The sequence below is a fragment of the Scyliorhinus canicula genome, chromosome 26 (assembly GCF_902713615.1).
Source record: "Scyliorhinus canicula chromosome 26, sScyCan1.1, whole genome shotgun sequence".
Lineage (NCBI taxonomy): Eukaryota > Metazoa > Chordata > Chondrichthyes > Carcharhiniformes > Scyliorhinidae > Scyliorhinus > Scyliorhinus canicula.
Genome location: NC_052171.1, coordinates 10,892,841 through 10,909,971, shown reverse-complemented (window position 1 = coordinate 10,909,971; position 17,131 = coordinate 10,892,841). Strand labels below are relative to the sequence as shown.

Genomic DNA, 17,131 nt, shown 5'->3' with positions numbered 1-17,131 from the left:
ATATGGGGGCAGTGGAGGCGACACAGGGGGGAAATGGGAGGTCTGTTGGCGGCGCCAATAAGAGGGAACCATAGATTCATCCCGGGGAACATCGACGGGGGATTTCAGAGCTGGTACAGGGTGGGCATACGGCAGCTGAAGGACCTGTTTATAGAGGGGAGGTTTGCGAGCCTGGGAGGGCTGGAGGAGAAGTTTGAACTCCCCCCGGGAAACATGTTCAGATATTTACAAGTGAAGGCATTTGCTAGACGGCAGGTGGAGGGGTTCCCCCTGCTCCCCAGCAAGGGGGCGAGTGATAGGGTGCTCTCGGGGGTCTGGGTCGGAGGGGGGAAGATATCAGACATCTACAAGATAATGCAGGAGGCGGAAGAAGCATCAGGGGAGGAGCTGAAAGCCAAGTGGGAAGGGGAGCTGGGAGAGCAGATAGAAGACGGGACGTGGGCGGATGCACTGGAGAAGGTCAATTCTTCCTCCTCGTGTGCGAGACTGAGCCTCATTCAATTTAAGGTGCTGCATAGAGCTCACATGACGGGGACAAGGATGAGCCGGTTCTTTGGGGGTGAGGACAGGTGTGTCAGATGTCTGGGAAGCCCAGCGAACCATGTGCATATGTTCTGGGCATGTCCGGTGCTGGAAGGGTTCTGGAAGGGGGTGGCAAGGACGGTGTCGAAGGTGGTGGGGTCCAGGGTCAAACCAGGATGGGGGCTTGCGATCTTTGGGGTCGGGGTAGAACCGGGGGTACAGGAGGCTAGGGAGGCCGGAATACTGGCCTTTGCGTCCCTAGTGGCTCGACGAAGGATATTAATTCAATGGAAGGACGCGAGGCCTCCAAGCGTTGAAACTTGGATTAACGATATGGCTAGCTATATTCAGCTAGAAAGGATCAAATTTGCCCTGAGAGGGTCGGTACAGGGATTCTCCAGGCGGTGGCAACCTTTCCTTGACTTTTTAGATCAGAGATAGACGTTCGGGGTCGTGGCAGCAGCAACCCGGGGGGGGGGGGGGCAGCAATGGTCGTGGGGGGACATGTACGACTGTAACGCGGGCAAGTCTGCTCGCTGCTCATGTCTGAAACTGTAGGCTGCCTTGTTTGTTAAGTTGTTGCTTGGGGGGGGGGGGGGGGGGGGGGGGGAGGACTGGTGCGCGCGAGAGGGGGGGCGAGGGAGGGATATTTGCCTAGAGGGATTGTGTTGTATATAATTTAAAAATAGTAGGGGTAAATGTTTGTATGGAAAAACTCTTTCAATAAAAATTATTTAAAAAAAAAACACTGTTGCTTCACAGCGCCAGGAACCGGATTCGATTCCCCGCTTGGGTCACAGTCTGTGCTGCGTCTGCGTGGGTTTCCTCCGGGTGCTCCGGTTCCCTCCCACAGTCCAAAGATGTACGGGTTAGGTGGATTGGTCACGCTAAATTGCCCCTTAAGTGGACAAAAGTTAGGTGGGCTGCTGGGATAGGGTGGAGGGCGTTCTTTCATGGGCAGGTGTAGACTCGATGGGCCGAATGGCCTCCTTCTGCACGATAAATGATTCTATGAAAGGGAGGATGTGGAGAGGATGTGGGGGAACCTGGAACTAGGAGTCGCTGTTTAATAATAAGGGCTCACCTATTAAAAATGGAAATGAGGAGAAATGTTTTCTCGGAGTCTTTGAAACTTACTAACGACCTTATTAAATAGCAGAGGGGCCGAATGGCCGGATCCTGCTCCTTGTTGATATGTTTTGTAAAGACGTTTCTTCTGAATTTCCTACTTGGGACCCCGTTATTACACATCCTCTAACTTCCCCATCCCAGAACATCTGGAGAACTCACATCCGGGTGGAGGCTATATCACAAGCACCAAGTGTATTGAAGCTGATACCCAGGGATCCAACGGCGAATTAAAATGTCCCACCGCACAATTTCACTTCAGATTCAGTCATCCGCCCGCACCGTGCGATCAGCGGAGCGGCAGCTGGTGGGCTACAACCAGCTCAGTGCCCACTCTGGGCCGGGGTGGAAGCAGAACCTTCCGGTCAATATTTGCTGAAGACACATGCTGTCGAAGCTTTTCATTTCACACCCACCAGGACAAATGCCAGATTTTCAACAGTCGCAACAAACGTATACCGCGGGGTTGCTGCGAGCATTTGAAATTTGTTTTTGTCCTGGCGAGTGCAAGTTGAAAAACTTCGGCAACACTTCTCTTTTTGCAGCAATATCCAGATTTCATTAAGTGTTCCAATGCCAGATCACTGGAACAAGTGGAAATCATGATAATAATAATAATAATCTTTATTATTGTCAGAAGTAGGTTTACATTAACACTGCAATTAAGTTACTGTGAAAAGCCCCTAGTCGCCACACTCCGGCGCCTGTTCGGGTACACAGAGGGTGAATTCAGAATGTCCAAATCACCTAACAGCACGTCTTTCGGGGGCTTGTGGGAGGAAACCGGAGCACCTGGAGGAAACCCACGCCGACACGGGGAGAGCGTGCAGACTCCGCACAGACAGTGACCCAAGCCGGGAATCAAACCCAGGACCTTGGAGCTGTGAAGCAACAGTGCTGACCACCGTGCTACCGTGCCGCCCAATGATGGAGAATCGAAGAAAGAACAAAGAACAATACAGCACAGGAACAGGCCCATCGGCCCTCCAAGCCTGTCCTGACCATGGTACCTGTCTGAACTAAAACCGTCTGTACTTACGGAGTCCATATCCTTCCATTCCCACCCTATTCATATATTTGTCTTAATGTCGCTATGGTAACTGCTCCCACCCCCTCCCCAGGCAGCGCGTTCCAGATATTTACCACCCTCTGTGTAAAAAACGTGCCTCGCACATCTGTTCTAAACTTTTCCCCACGCACTTTAAACCCATGTTCCGTAGTACTTGACTCTCCTATCCTGGGAAAGAGCATCTGACTATCCACTCTGTCCATGCCACTCGCAATCTTGTAGCCCTCTATCAGGTAACGTTTATCACCTTACACAAAATGTGGTCACGCACCGCGGGAGGGACTGTACCCCAAAACAGTTAGAAGGGAAAACCGTAAAAGCGCAAGTGTACATGGCTTACGTGATTGGGAAGTTGACAATGGTCGGGTTCTTCTCTATGAAGAAGTTATTCTTTGTGAATCTCTTGATGTAGAAGATGAGGTACGGTGGGAGCTTTGTCAGCTGGAACCTCTTCAGGAAATTCTCCTTGTAGGTTTTATATTCCTGCGGGAAAGCACGGAAAATGTTTACGACAGACTATGGGGCTGGTTTAGCTCACTGGGCTAAATCGCTGGATTTTAAAGCAGACCAGCAGCACGGTTCGATTCCCGTACCAGCCTCCCCACAGGCGCCAGAATGTGGCGACTAGGGGCTTTTCACAGTAACTTCATTGAAGCCTACTCGTGACAATAAGCCATTTTGATTTTTCATTTCAGGATGTCCTGAGGTGCTTCAATGTCAATGACGTACGTCTGAAATGGGGTCGCTGCTATAATAATAATAGTAAGATGTCTTACAACACCAGGTTAAAGTCCAACAGGTTTGTTTCAAACACTAGCTTTCGGAGCACTGCTCCTTCCTCAGGTGAATGAAGAGGTAGGATCCAGAAACATATATATAGACAGAGTCAAAGATGCAAGATGATAGTTTGAATGCGAGCATTTTCAGGTAATTAAGTCTTTACAGATCTTAATTACCTGCAAATGCTCACATTCAAAGTATTGTCTTGTATCTTTGACTTTGTCTCTATATATGTTTCTGGAACCTACCGCTTCATTCACCTGAGGAAGGAGCAGTGCTCCGAAAGCTAGTGATTGAAACAAACCTGTTGGACTTGAACCTGGTGTTGTAAGACTTCTTACTGTGCTCACCCCAGTCCAACGCCGGCATCTCCACATCATGGGTAATAATAATATTTATTAGTGTCACAAGTAGGCTTACATTAACACTGCAATGAAGTTACTGTGAAAAGCCCCTCGTCGCCACATTCCAGCGCCTGTTCGGGTACACAGAGGGGGAATTCGGAATGTCCAAATTACTGAACAAGCACGTCTTTTTTGGGACTAAGAGGTGAGCAATGAATGTCGGCCTTCCCAGGCAGACAATTAATTCATAACAGAACAGCAAAGGTGCGGACAGCAAGCTCCCAAAATCAGCATCGCAATATTGTAATCAGATCATCAATTTTGGTGGTGGGTGGAGGAATAAGTATTGGCCGAGGGATGGGATATTTCCAGCATCTTTTCACAGTTTCATTGCGACCGTTTACTTCTCCATTCCCCCCGAGGGTAGGTCTGAAAGACAGCATCTCTGACAGCGCAGCATTCCCTCCTTACTGCTCTGCAGTTATCAGTCAAGATGACAGGCTCAGTGTTTTAAGAAGCCGCCGGGATCCTGAGCTTTAAAGAGATACAGAATGTGAAAGCAAGCAAGTTAGACTAGAAATAAGTAAAGCCACTGGTTAAGACCGATCTTAAGTCCGATTCTGGATACTGCTTTTTGGGAGGGCCGAGGGTCCGGGGAAATTTACCAGGTTAGCGCAAAGAAACAATCCTGGGTACAAATTGGAGGTTTGTTTTTTTTTTTAAACGCAGCAAGTGGGTTGCAATCTGGAATGCTAAGCAGATTCTGTTTTCAATGCGGGATTGTAAATGTGTTTGAAACGGCGAAAGGGACTGGTGGGCGGGGCTAATTGGATTGCTCGTTCAAACAGCACGAACTGGCACGGTGAGATGAAAGGGTTCTAACTCTGCCGCATCGTTCAGTGAAACCTCCAGAACGGGGCAGAAACCCACCACCTTCGAACTCAGGGTCAAGCCTGACGCCCGGTGAACGGGTGGGGCATCGGGTACAATGGGCATCGTCAGGGTGGTTTGTGGCACAGTGAATCTCTCCCAACTGGGGGTTTCGTCCGGTCCTATCGCAAACCCAGCCACCCACACAGTTAACCCTGCCCCGTCTGCTGAAAGAATTAACAACCTTCTCTGTGATGCCGTTGAACTTTGCCAGGATGTTGAAGAGCGGGACCTGGGGAATGATCAGCTGCTCCTTCTCATCTTTGTACAGAGGGGCAGTGGGCAGGTCAAGCGTCAAGTACAAGAAAGTGGACTCGGTCATCGACTCTTTGAACTCCTCCATTTCCAGCAGTTGCTCTTTCTCCTCCGGTGTCTGTGTGCGGGATAGAAAACCGGTGATCAGGGACCGCTTCAAAATGCAAACGCGACAAAACAGTTTGGGGGATCGGGGGGGGGCTGATTAATCGCCGTACTGACTGCATTACTACAGGCTGAACAGTCACAAGCGGAACCTTTGTCCCAGCCATCCATCAAGCTGACGCCACGCGAGCTCAGTCTCAGAATGATGGAGTGTTTTCAAATTATTCCCTCAGGCTTGCTGGAGTCACTCTGTCCCCTTTTCTCAGACGTGCGCTGCGCTCTCTCCTCGGTTGGCGTGTCCAAATTCAATCGTGGCCCACCGCCACAACTTAATCGGCAATGGAAAGGCCAGTGACACAGTCTATCTGATCCCAGCCTCACCTCGCAGTCTTTCCAACAAAATACCTCTCTGGTCATCTAATTATTTAGTCAGCTCCTTCATATTGACCTTCTATGGTCCCAACATCCTCTGGCTAAGGTTCTGCCTGACGGTGAACAGCGACCCGAAGGTTCAGCTGGGTCAAAGGGAAAGAAAGACTGCAGACACGTCAGAATGATTCCCATCTGAGCGAATACAATCTGCCACTGAAGCATTTATAGTTCATGAACTAAAAGGTGATAAAATCATGACTGACGGTCATTTTTTTACTTTTTAACTTTAGATTCAAAAGTAATGCAAAATGATTTTTAATCTCAACAATCTCGAAAATGTCAAAGATGGAAACATTTCAGTGTTGAGTTAAAGGCCAATCATCTAAGATCAGGGGAAAAGCATCAAAATTCAGTCTGCATTTCACCAGAGAGAGATTAATAGACAGTGTAGAGGGAGCTTTACACTGTATCTAACCCCGTGCTGTACCTGTCCTGGGAGTGTTTGATGGGGACAGTGTAGAGGGAGCTTTACTCTGTATCTAACCCCGTGCTGTACCTGTCCTGGGAGTGTTTGATGGGGACAGTGTAGAGGGAGCTTTACTCTGTATCTAACCCCGTGCTGTACCTGTCCTGGGAGTGTTTGATGGGGACAGTGTAGAGGGAGCTTTACTCTGTATCGAACCCGTGCTGTACCTGTCCTGGGAGTGTTTGATGGGGACAGTGTAGAGGGAGCTTTACTCTGTATCTAACCCCATGCTGTACCTGTCCTGCGAGTGTTTGATGAGGACAGTGGAGAGGGAGCTTTACTCTGTATCTAACCCTGTGCTGTACCTGTCCTGGGAATGTTTGATGGGGACAGTGTAGAGGGAGCTTTACTCTGTATCTAACCACGTGCTGTACCTGTCCTGGGAGTGTTTGATGGGGACAGTGTAGAGAGAGCTTTACTCTGTATCTAACCCCGTGCTGTACCTGTCCTGGGAGTGTTTGATGGGGACAGTGTAGAGGGAGCTTTACTCTGTATCGAACCCCGTGCTGTACCTGTCCTGGGAGTGTTTGATGGGGACAGTGTAGAGGGAGCTTTACTCTGTATCTAACCCCATGCTGTACCTGTCCTGCGAGTGTTTGATGTTATACTGCTACAGTCTCCATATAAGTACTAAAACCCTTCATGTTCATTAGCTTTAAATTGATGTAAAATCGGTTAAAAAAGCATAAAAAAGCTGCAGTGGGTATTTCTGCCTATCTGCTGCCATCATGTGGTGAAATGAGAAAGTACGCGTTTGTAACGTAACAATCCAGCGGCTGCAGAGCTGCACGAGGCCTGGACAACGTTCCTGGCCTGAGCCACACCTGCCGACAGTCAGGAACCGCAATCTGCCCCGTTCTACTGAACTGGGAATGGAGGGGGGGGAGGGGGGGAGGGGGGGGGGGGGAGGAACAGGGCAGAATAAATAACAGCAAAGGGACTAACCAGATCTGGCGGGGGTAGCTTCTTTGTAAATATCCGCATGGATCCCTGGAACACGCTGTTAATGATGGCTGGAAACGAGGAAAACGTTCCAACAACGCGGAACCATTTGGAATGAAATAAGGGGAAAGATTAGAATCGCCTGGGGTTTTGTATCACCCAGTCTCACACTAAAGACAGGCATTTCCACAGCAGCCCGATTTGCAACGACACAACTTTCGATAATGAGCTGCCCCATTTCCCTTCGTCTTTAATCAACAGCTGACCAGAAATTACTCCTCCCTCCCCCCCCCCCCCCCCCCCCCCCCCCCCCCACCCCGGCGACCCCCTTCCCCCTCTCCCCCCGCCACGAGCAGATCGCCCGCACGCGACGTGGCTCCTGCACAGTGGAGTTAGTCTGGGCCCTTGCTACCCAGTTAATGGGTGATTTATGAGCAAAAAGTGCAGGGTGAGGGGAGGGTGTTGGAATGTCGGCAATATAGAGTTGGGAGGACACGCACCAACGGAGAAAATGGCGGAAGGGCCATCGTCCGCCACACTCCCTGTGGAGCAGTTGACGGACTTTATCAAGGTGGCGTTTCGGCAATAGCAAAAGGAGATGTAGGAGGGCTGGTCCACGGCGATGGGGGGAGCAGGAGGGTCTCTCCGTGGGACACTGGATCGGTGGAGAAGCGTCTAGAGTTGGAAAGGGTGGTGTGGGACCATAGCGACCGGATCGTGTCATTGGAGGTAGAGATGGCGATGCTGGGGGAGGTGCTGAGGGCGAAGGTGGAGGACCAGGAGAATCGGCCCAGACTTTACGAATTGTAGGGCCTCCTGACATGATGGAGGGAACGAGTGCCATGGGCTCCCTTTCAAAGATGTTCGAGAAGTTGGTCGATGGGGGGGTTCTTCGAGAAGGCCCCGGAGGTGGATCATCCCCATTGGGCACTGCGATAGAGGGCGAGAGCTGGGGAGCCGACGTGGGCGGTGATTGTCCTTATGTTCCAGGGGAACGAGAAGATTCTTTGGTGGACAAAGGTAACTTGAGATTGTAGCTGGGGCAGGGGGAAACCGGATTTACCAGGACATCGGGGCCAACCTGGCCAAACAGTGGGCAGGGGAGTGGCGTTCTTTCAGAGCAAGGTCAGGTTTGGGTGTTGAACCCGGCCAAACTTTGAAGGGCACGGAGCATTACTATACGACGCCAGAGGAGGCGGACATCTTTGTCAAGGAGACTGGATTGGGGGAGGGATAATGTTGGGAATGTCTCTGTTTGATGATTATTTCTGCACCTAACAGTTCTGCAGTTGATATGCTTTTCTTTTCTTGCACATATTGATTTTGTATTGGTTTTATGGGGTGAAGTCTATGTGCAACATTGGGAAGTGTTTGGCTGTTTTTTTGCACCTGTTGGTTTTGGAGTGGTTGGTTGTAGGGTAGGACGGTGGGGGTGGAGATCCACGTGACACAGATGACTTTTTGGTTGGGTTCAGGATTGGATAGCGGGGCGGCCATTTTGGGTGGGCCCAGGCTAGAGGGGAGCAGGATGATTGGGTGGGATCTGTGTGTGGGGGGGGGCTCCATTTGGGGTTTGACACAAAGGCAAGGGGGAGTTGTGATCCTGTTCAGTCGACAGGTGGCATTTCTGGTAGTCAGGGAGGTGCAGGATGAAGAGGCCCGTGATGGTGAGTGAGGTCCTAGTGGGGACATTGGTTATTTTAGTTCATGTATATGCGCCCACTTGGGACAACACAGATTTTGTTCAGATGTTAGTGTCCGCCCTGGACTAAATTAACATCAGCTGATAATGGGGGGGGGGTCGATTTTAATTGTGTGTTGGATCAGAGGATAGATAGGTCCCGCCCCAAGTCAATGGCCAGGTCGGGTTGGCAAAGGAACTGGGGTTATTTATGAACCAGATTGGAGGGAGGGGGTTCAGGAATCCGAGAGTATCCCTTCCTCTCCTATGTACATCAGATACACTTGCATTAATTAGGTGTTTCTAGAAGTGGAGAATGGGAGGAGACAAAGATTGGAGGCACCATTGGGGTTGCAGGAGATAATGGCGTGTGTGGAGTTGATGCTATTGGAGAATCACCAGGGCCAAACGGCTTTCTGGTACAATTTTACAAACAATTTTTGACAGAGTTGGCACACCATCCCCTGGATAATGAGTTGTTGGCGTGGGAAGAGTTGCAGGCCACACTTGCGCAAGCTTCTATTTCTTTGACAAGGACCCGCCCTAGTGTGAGTCATACAGGCCCACCTCCCTGCTGTATACAGATGTGAAGATATTAGCTAAGGTGTTGATGAGGCGATTAGAGGGCTGTTTGAGGACGAGACGGAGTTTGTTAAAGGGTGGCAGTTGTCGGGAACATCAGGACTTTTGAATGTGGTAATGACCCCCGTCAAGGGGTAGAGGGCTGGAGGTTATCATATCAATGGATGCGGAGAAGGCCCTTGACCGGGTAGAATGGCCGTATCTGTTTGAGATCCTGAGGAGGTTTGTGTTTTGACCGATGTCTGTTTCATTTTTTTTTTAATTTTAGAATACCCAATTCATTTTTTCCAATTTAGCGTGGCCCAATCTACCTACCCTGCACATCTTTGGGTTGTGGGGGTGGGGGTGGGTCCCACCCACCCAAACACGGGGAGAATGTGCAAACTCCACACGGACAGGTAACCCAGAGCCGGGATCGAGCCTGGGACCGCGGCGCTGTAAGGCCACAGTGCTAACCCACTGCGCCGCCGTCCGATGTCTGTTTCATGGGTGCAGTTGATGTGTGCAGACCCCCTCGGCGAGTTGGAGGATGAATGTGCTGAATTTGGGGTATTTTAGGCTGCATAGGGGAACAAAACAGGGATGCCTGGTGCCCCCGTTGTTGTTTGGGTTGGCTATTGAACCCTTGGCCATTGTGCTGTGGGCTTGATGAGAGTGGAAGGGCATTGTGAGGGAGGTAGGCAGCACAGAGCGCCACTGTTTGATAAGTTGTTAACTCAGGATGAGCTGGGGTGGGGGGAGGATTGGTGACATTTACAGACGGTTTGTGGCGATGGAGATGGAGCCGGTGGGGGAGATAAGACGGAATTGTAGGGAAGAATGATGCATTGGATATTCAACCTCACCCTGTGCTCGGATGAGCATTATACAATTTAAGCTGGGGCACAGGCTCGTACAAGTGAGTTTTTCCCGGAGATGGAGGAGGTATGCGAGGTGTGGGAGGGGGCCGGACAATCGCACTCAAATGTTTTGGGGGCGCACAATGTTTCTCGGCAGGTCTTCCTGAGACTCTGTTTGATTCCCGGCTGAGTCACTGTCTGTGCGGAGTCTGCACGTTCTCCCCGTGTGTGCGTGGGCTTCCTCCGGGTGCTCCGGTTTCCTCCCACAGACGTGCAGGTTAGGTGGAGTTACCCGAGGCCAGGATTGAACCCGGGACGCTGGCGCTGTGAGCAGTACTAACCACTGTGCCCCACCCTGCTGCTCCAGGCGACTGAGGTGAGGAGAAATTTCCTCACCAAATGCTGAATCTGTGGAATTCACTCCCCCGGAAAGTCGTTGAGGCCAAAGCGTGTAATTTCACGAAGGAATTAGATAGAGCTCTTGGGGCTAAAGGGATCGAGGGATATGGGGGGGGGGGAAGGAAGGAGGGATCAGGGTATTGAACTTGATGATCAGCCATGATTATAATGAAATGAAAATCGCTTTATTGTCACGAGTAGGCTTCAATGAAGTTACTGTGAAAAGCCCCTAGTCGCCACATTCCGGCGCCTGTCCGGGGAGGCTGGTACGGGAATCGGACCGTGCTGCTGGCCTGCTTGGTCTGCTTTAAAAGCCAGCGATTTAGCCCGGTGAGCTTTTTGCGGAGCAGGCTCGAAGGGCCGAATGGCCTCCTCCTGCTTCTATTTTCTAAGTTTCTATGCTTCACTGGAACATCAGTCAGAGGACAAAAATGTGAGAGCAAGGTGAAGATTTATTCGGCAAGAAACCGCACGGCGGGGAGCGTGTTTGCGGACTGAGGGGGGGGGGGGGGGGGGGGGGGGAGGAGTTCCGCAAAGCGGCCAACCCAGTCTGCGTTTGGTCCCCCCCCGACGTAGAGGTGACAACGGCTGTGAGATTTTCACAGGGTCGCCCTCTGAACGATGGAACGACAGGGGAAAAGCACAGATCGTGCGCGGCGGTGGGAGAGCTCGGTCCCTATACTACTTACTTTTCTTCTTCTTGTTCCCTCCCAACGCCATATGAAGTGCATTCAGGAACCAGGACAGAAAGTCGACAGCGTCACCTGCAACGGCAAATATTCCACCGCGGCTGAAACCTTCTTCGGAATGGCTCCACATTTTGACATCGTTAACATTTGAGCATGACAGGATTTTAAAGCTCATTTTAAATAACTTCCTGATGTACGCTGCGATTGATTGTTCTGTGATTCTGCATGCTCTTTTGTTTATTAAACACTTACATACTTTGCCAGCAAAAGACCACAATGTTACAGAAATCCCAAAGAATCAGGGCGAGCAGTTCGAGAAGGGTTTACTAGTGTATTTGCTGTTGTCAAATGCAGGAAACACAACTGCCAATTTGCTAACAGCAATATCAATGTGACCATGACAAGATCATTTGTTTTTCTTTAAGGCACATTGATGGGTCAGGGTACCAGGGAACTCTGAAATGATGCCTCGGGATTTTTTTTAAAATAAATTAGAGTACCCAATTAATTTTTTCCAATTAAGGGGCAATTTAGTGCCAAGCGGGATTCGCCAGAAGTGCACCCACGCCCATGGGGCTCCCGGCGGCGCGACGTGGCCACAATGGCATCATGTGAGAGTACCTTCAAGAAATGGGTGTTTATCAAATAGCTGCAGTGATGGCAGAGTGTGGGTGGAGCTGGGTTTTGGCTTTTGCTTTGAGCTAAAAGCTGGTGTTTAAGTTTCTTTTTCAGAGTTGGAGCTTCATCCAGCCAAACGAGGTGTAATTTTGGTCTCTCTCTGCGTGAAAAGAATGTCTTCAGATCACTTACATAGAATTTACATAGAATTTACAGTGCAGAAGGAGGCCATTCAGCCCATCGAGTCTGAACCAGCTCTTGGAAAGAGCACCCTACCCAAGGTCAATACCTCCACCCTATCCCCACAACCCAGTAACCCCACCCAACACTAAGGGCAATTTTGGACACTGAGGGCAATTTATCATGGCCAATCCACCTAACCTGCACATCTTTGGACTGTGGGAGGAAACCGGAGCACCCGGTGGAAACCCACGCACACACGGGATGTGCAGACTCCGCACAGACAGTGACCCAAGCTGGAATCGAACCAGGGACCCTGGAGCTGTGAAGCGATTGCGTTATCCACAATGCTACCGTGCTACCCTCATTTAAAAGAGATAACTGCTCTCAGTAGAGAATTTAAACCTGATGTCATTGTTAAAGAGGGTATTTGTCTTATGGATGTTGCTCAGAAAGATTAAGGATTACTTATAAAGTACTGTATTCTTTGGGGGAAGTATTTGAGTTGATAGTTGCTAAGATGTTTACTGTGAGTTTATGAAATGTTAACTGGATTCATAGAATAAACATTGTTTTGTTTTAAAAGTGCTTTAGATCTCTGTTGCGTCACACCTGTAGAGTGGGCCCTTGTGCTCCCCATAACCAAAGTCTGTTAAAAGCTGTGGGTCAGGTGAACTCCATGATACACTTTGGGGTTCTCTGAACTCTGACCCATAACAATGGGAAACTCCATTGGCTGCCTGCGGGAGCCGGAAAACGGGGTTGAGGGGATGGAGAATCCCGCCCGCCATCTTTAAACAGCGCTGCACTCTCTCAGCACAGCACCAGAAGCGTCAGTGTTAGACTTTAGCGGGACTTGACACTCTGCCAGCGGGACTCTACACTCTGTCATCACTGCAGCTATTTGATAAACACCCATTTCTTGAAGGTACTCTCACATGGTGCCATTGTGGCCACGTCGTGCTGCCGCGGGAGCCCCATGGGTGTGGGTGCACTTCCGGAGGATCCCGCTTGGCACTAAATTGCCCCTTAATTGGAAAAAATTAATTGGGTACTCTAAATCTATTTTTAAAAAGATCCCGAGGCATCATTTCGGAGTTCCCTGGTACCCTGATCCATCAGCGCAACTTTCTGACGTGAACCATGATTGAGATGATGGGTTTTGCCTCTGAAGTTAATGTCTAGCAGGAGCTCATTCCAACCTCCCGAAGATCAGCCTCGATAGCCACTGTTCCCAGTTACTCACCTTGCTTGGTAATCTGGAAACGTTTCTTGCTGCACAGGACTACCGCCTGCAGCATCTCGTGCGGGGAAACGTGCGCCTTGAAGTTCCTCGGGTTCCGGAGTTTTCTCATCAACTCTCCAAACCTCTGCACCAGGAGGAACATGATGTCGCCAGGAGGCCGCTTGATATCCTTGTAGTTTTCTTCCTCCAAGAAATAGTTCCGCAGCGGAGGCACGTTCGACAAGGCCTGAAAGGAAAGCGGAGGCAGGTGGAGGAGGCGGGCCAGGCGGGGACACGCGAAGGAGACGCGGTATAGGCCACGCCCGAAGCAGGATCAGCATCATTCACAACACAGATCTCCGTCCAGCCTGGATCATTGGTTTCCTTACCTGCAGCACCACATTAGCGTAGTCATTGGCCTTGATGTTGTTGAGTCCCACAATTCCTGGCAGATAGGTGGTTCCATCGTACGCCCGCGACAGCTTAGACTGCTTGTCCAGGTTTGCAATGTGTTGCTTTGTGAAGGTTGGCTTCAGTACATACTGGGAGAGAAAGGACAGAGTTACACTCCGCACTACTCCCTCAAACACCAAACGCAGAGGCGCTGGGGAGGAGGCCCCTTCGGAGGGTCGAGGCATAATCGATGGGCCGAATGGCTTCCTCCTACGCTGCCGGGAGTCCACGATTCTAACATACTCCCCAAAAAAAAAACCTGAGCCAGATATTTCTTGGGAAAAGAACAAACTTACATTGCACACACCGGATTTTATAGCACGAGAAATGCCCGTCATTTAATCTCTGCCAATTGTTGGTAAAGTTAGGTCAGGATAAGATTGAGTCAAAGTCTGTCAAAATTCACCCTCCACGCTCGAATGCTAAATAAAGCGACTGCCACAGGCGCTGAATTCTCGAGCCAACCGCTTACCGTGATGTCCTCGAGAGAGGAGTCAATGATTTCGTAATTGTCCGGGAGGCAGTAGAACTTCAGCGTATGTAGATTCAGAAAGACGTGATGTCCGACCTGAACACTGTGTATGTTGGCGTAGGACTTCAGGCCTCGTCCTATAGAAATACAAAACGTTCACAGTCAAAGCTACGTCCGCAGCAATCGCTCCCGCGACAGAAGATGGGAGGCTCTTTGCAGGGTGCGGTCCGACAGTTGCCAGCCTCACCCTCACAGGGAGCCAGGCTTCATCTGCGAGGCCGGAAGTCAATTGTCAAACGATAATTCTAAATCCTTCGGAGAACTTGGGACAACAGCAGCAGACGCCTCAAAATACTGGAGAAGTCCCACCAGCTGAGCCCCCGCAGGGTCCTCCAAATCGGCTGGCAACAGCAGCTTCCGCTCCCAAGCCAACGTGCCCTGCCTCCAGGCGCTCAAAACCATGTTGCACTGAGCAGGACATGTTGCCCACATTAGCCGAATACCAGACTCCCGGAGGAGACTGCTGGACTCAGAACTCAGTCGTGCAAGGAGACTCGCAGGAAGGGGAAGGCGGAAATGCTTTAGGGGCGGCCTGCAGGTATCGGCGGAGACATCAAACCCCCCCCCCCCCCCCGATTCGCGGGAGCCGCTGGCTTGCGACCGCCGCTCATTCGGGAAGACGGAGAGATTCGGGCGGGAACGTGCAGGGAGAGCACAAACCTAACCCATCTACCAAACTCTTCAAGCATCACCTGCCTCCGCAAGTCTGTGCAGATCGCGCACTGGGTTTAGTGGAAGCCATCGAACCGGGGCAGAAGCGAGTCATCCTCGATCCCAAGAGGGATCGTTGGCAGTAAATGAGACTGAATCATAGAATCTGGGAAACCATCAAAGGTTCGGAGTAACCTTACCTTGGAAGTATTTGCCACAAACCAGGCAAGCGTAAGCATTGATGTGGGATAGCGAGACTGAGCACAGCTTTTCAAAGTCAAAATCCAGCACGCTCCTGTTCACAGACAGACAAGAAAGGTCCGTCAGCATCCTCATTAAAACAGCAGAGCTCCCTCAATCCAAATGAGTCGCACACACACATCAAGGAAACAGCATAAAGCTCCTCAAGTTACTGCAGCTGTCCACCCTCTGCATCAGAGTATGCAGTAACTTTAATACAGACGCACAGTTACTAATCGGGGAAAATTCAGCTTAGAAATACAAAGAGAAACCCGGAATTTATTGCCTGGAGCAGGATGAGATGTGAATTCGCCTATCACATATGTGACTAGAGAAACAATCGGAGCTATGGAGGCAACTTCAAAGTGGAGAGAAGTAAATGGACACGTACCTGCCAAACGGCTCAGGGTGAATAACATCAAATGGAAAGAAATAGTATAACTGGAGAACTAGCTAAAGAAAAAGAGAGAGAGCGTACACAAGAGAGAGATCGCGCGAGAGACAGAGCGCACAAGAGAGAGAGCGCAAAGCAGAGAGAGAGCGCAAAGCAGAGAGAGAGAGCGCAAAGCAGAGAGAGAGAGCGCAAAGCAGAGAGAGAGCGCACAAGAGAGCGCGCACAAGAGAGAGAGAGCACACAAGAGAGAGCGCGCGCAAGAGAGAGAGCACACAAGAGAGAGAGCGCACAAGAGAGAGAGCGCACAAGAGAGAGAGCGCACAAGAGAGAGAGCGCACAAGAGAGAGAGCGCACAAGAGAGCACACAAGAGAGAGCGCACAAGAGAGAGAGAGCGCACAAGAGAGAGAGCGCACAAGAGAGAGAGAGCGCACGAGAGAGAGCGCATGAGAGAGAGCGCACGAGAGAGCGCACGAGAGAGAGAGAGAGAGCGCACAAGGGAGAGAGCGCACGAGAGAGAGCGCACGAGAGAGAGAGAGCGCACGAGAGAGAGAGCGCACGAGAGAGAGAGCCTACAAGAGAGAGAGAGCCTACAAGAGAGAGAGAGCCTACAAGAGAGAGAGAGCGCACGAGAGAGGGCGCACGAGAGAGAGCGCTCAAGGGAGAGAGAGAGCGCACAAGGGAGAGAGAGAGCGCACAAGGGAGAGAGCGCACAAGAGAGAGAGAGTGCACAAGAGAGAGAGGGCGCACAAGATAGCGCGTACAAGAGAGAGAGCGCACAAGAGAGAGAGCGCGCACAAGAGAGCAAGAGAGCGCACAAGAGAGCGAGAGAGCGCACAAGGGAGAGAGAGAGCGCACAAGGGAGAGAGAGAGCGCACAAGGGAGAGAGAGAGCGCACAAGGGAGAGAGAGAGCGCACAAGGGAGAGAGAGAGCGCACAAGAGAGAGAGCGCACAAGAGAGAGAGCGCACAAGAGAGAGAGAGAGCCCACAAGAGACAGAGAGCGTACGAGAGAGAGTGCACTTGAGAGAGCACACAAGGGATAGAGCGCACAAGGGAGATAGAGAGCGCACAAGAGAGAGAGAGCGCACAAGAGAGAGAGTGAACGCACAAGGGAGAGAGCGAGCGCACAAGGGAGAGAGCGAGCGCACAAGGGAGAAAGAGAGCGCACAAGGGAGAGAGAGAGCGCACAAGGGAGAGTGAGAGCGCACAAGGGAGAGTGAGAGCGCACAAGGGAGAGTGAGAGCGCACAAGGGAGAGAGGAGAGCGCACAAGGGAGAGAGAGAGCGCACAAGGGAGAGAGAGAGCGCACAAGGGAGAGAGAGCGCGCACAAGGGAGAGAGAGCGCACAAGGGAGAGAGAGAGCGCACAAGGGAGAGAGAGAGCGCGAACAAGGGAGAGAGAGAGAGCGCACAAGGGAGAGAGAGAGCGCACAAGGGAGAGAGAGAGCGCACAAGGGAGAGAGAGAGCGCACAAGGGAGAGAGAGAGCGCACAAGGGAGAGAGAGAGCGCACAAGGGAGAGAGAGAGCGCACAAGGGAGAGAGAGAGCGCACAAGGGAGATAGAGAGCGCACAAGGGAGATAGAGAGCGCACAAGGGAGATAGAGAGCGCACAAGGGAGATAGAGAGCGCACAAGGGAGATAGAGAGCGCACAAGGGAGATAGAGAGCGCACAAGG

At 51.1% G+C, this 17,131-nt stretch overlaps 1 protein-coding gene across 2 annotated transcripts in view; it reads right to left on the bottom strand.

Annotated features, from left to right (window-relative positions):
- Positions 1-17,131, bottom strand: part of usp39 (ubiquitin specific peptidase 39) — a 45,789-nt gene that overhangs the window by 15,216 nt on the left and 13,442 nt on the right. For both annotated transcript variants that reach the window (XM_038785426.1, XM_038785427.1), the window contains exons 3-10: positions 15,023-15,117; positions 14,112-14,248; positions 13,576-13,728; positions 13,208-13,433; positions 11,164-11,238; positions 6,977-7,044; positions 4,958-5,146; positions 3,060-3,202 (exon numbers count right to left, since the gene is read on the bottom strand). In XM_038785426.1, coding sequence (XP_038641354.1) covers positions 3,060-3,202; positions 4,958-5,146; positions 6,977-7,044; positions 11,164-11,238; positions 13,208-13,433; positions 13,576-13,728; positions 14,112-14,248; positions 15,023-15,117 — 1,086 coding nt within the window. The remainder of the gene's footprint in view (positions 1-3,059; positions 3,203-4,957; positions 5,147-6,976; positions 7,045-11,163; positions 11,239-13,207; positions 13,434-13,575; positions 13,729-14,111; positions 14,249-15,022; positions 15,118-17,131) is intronic.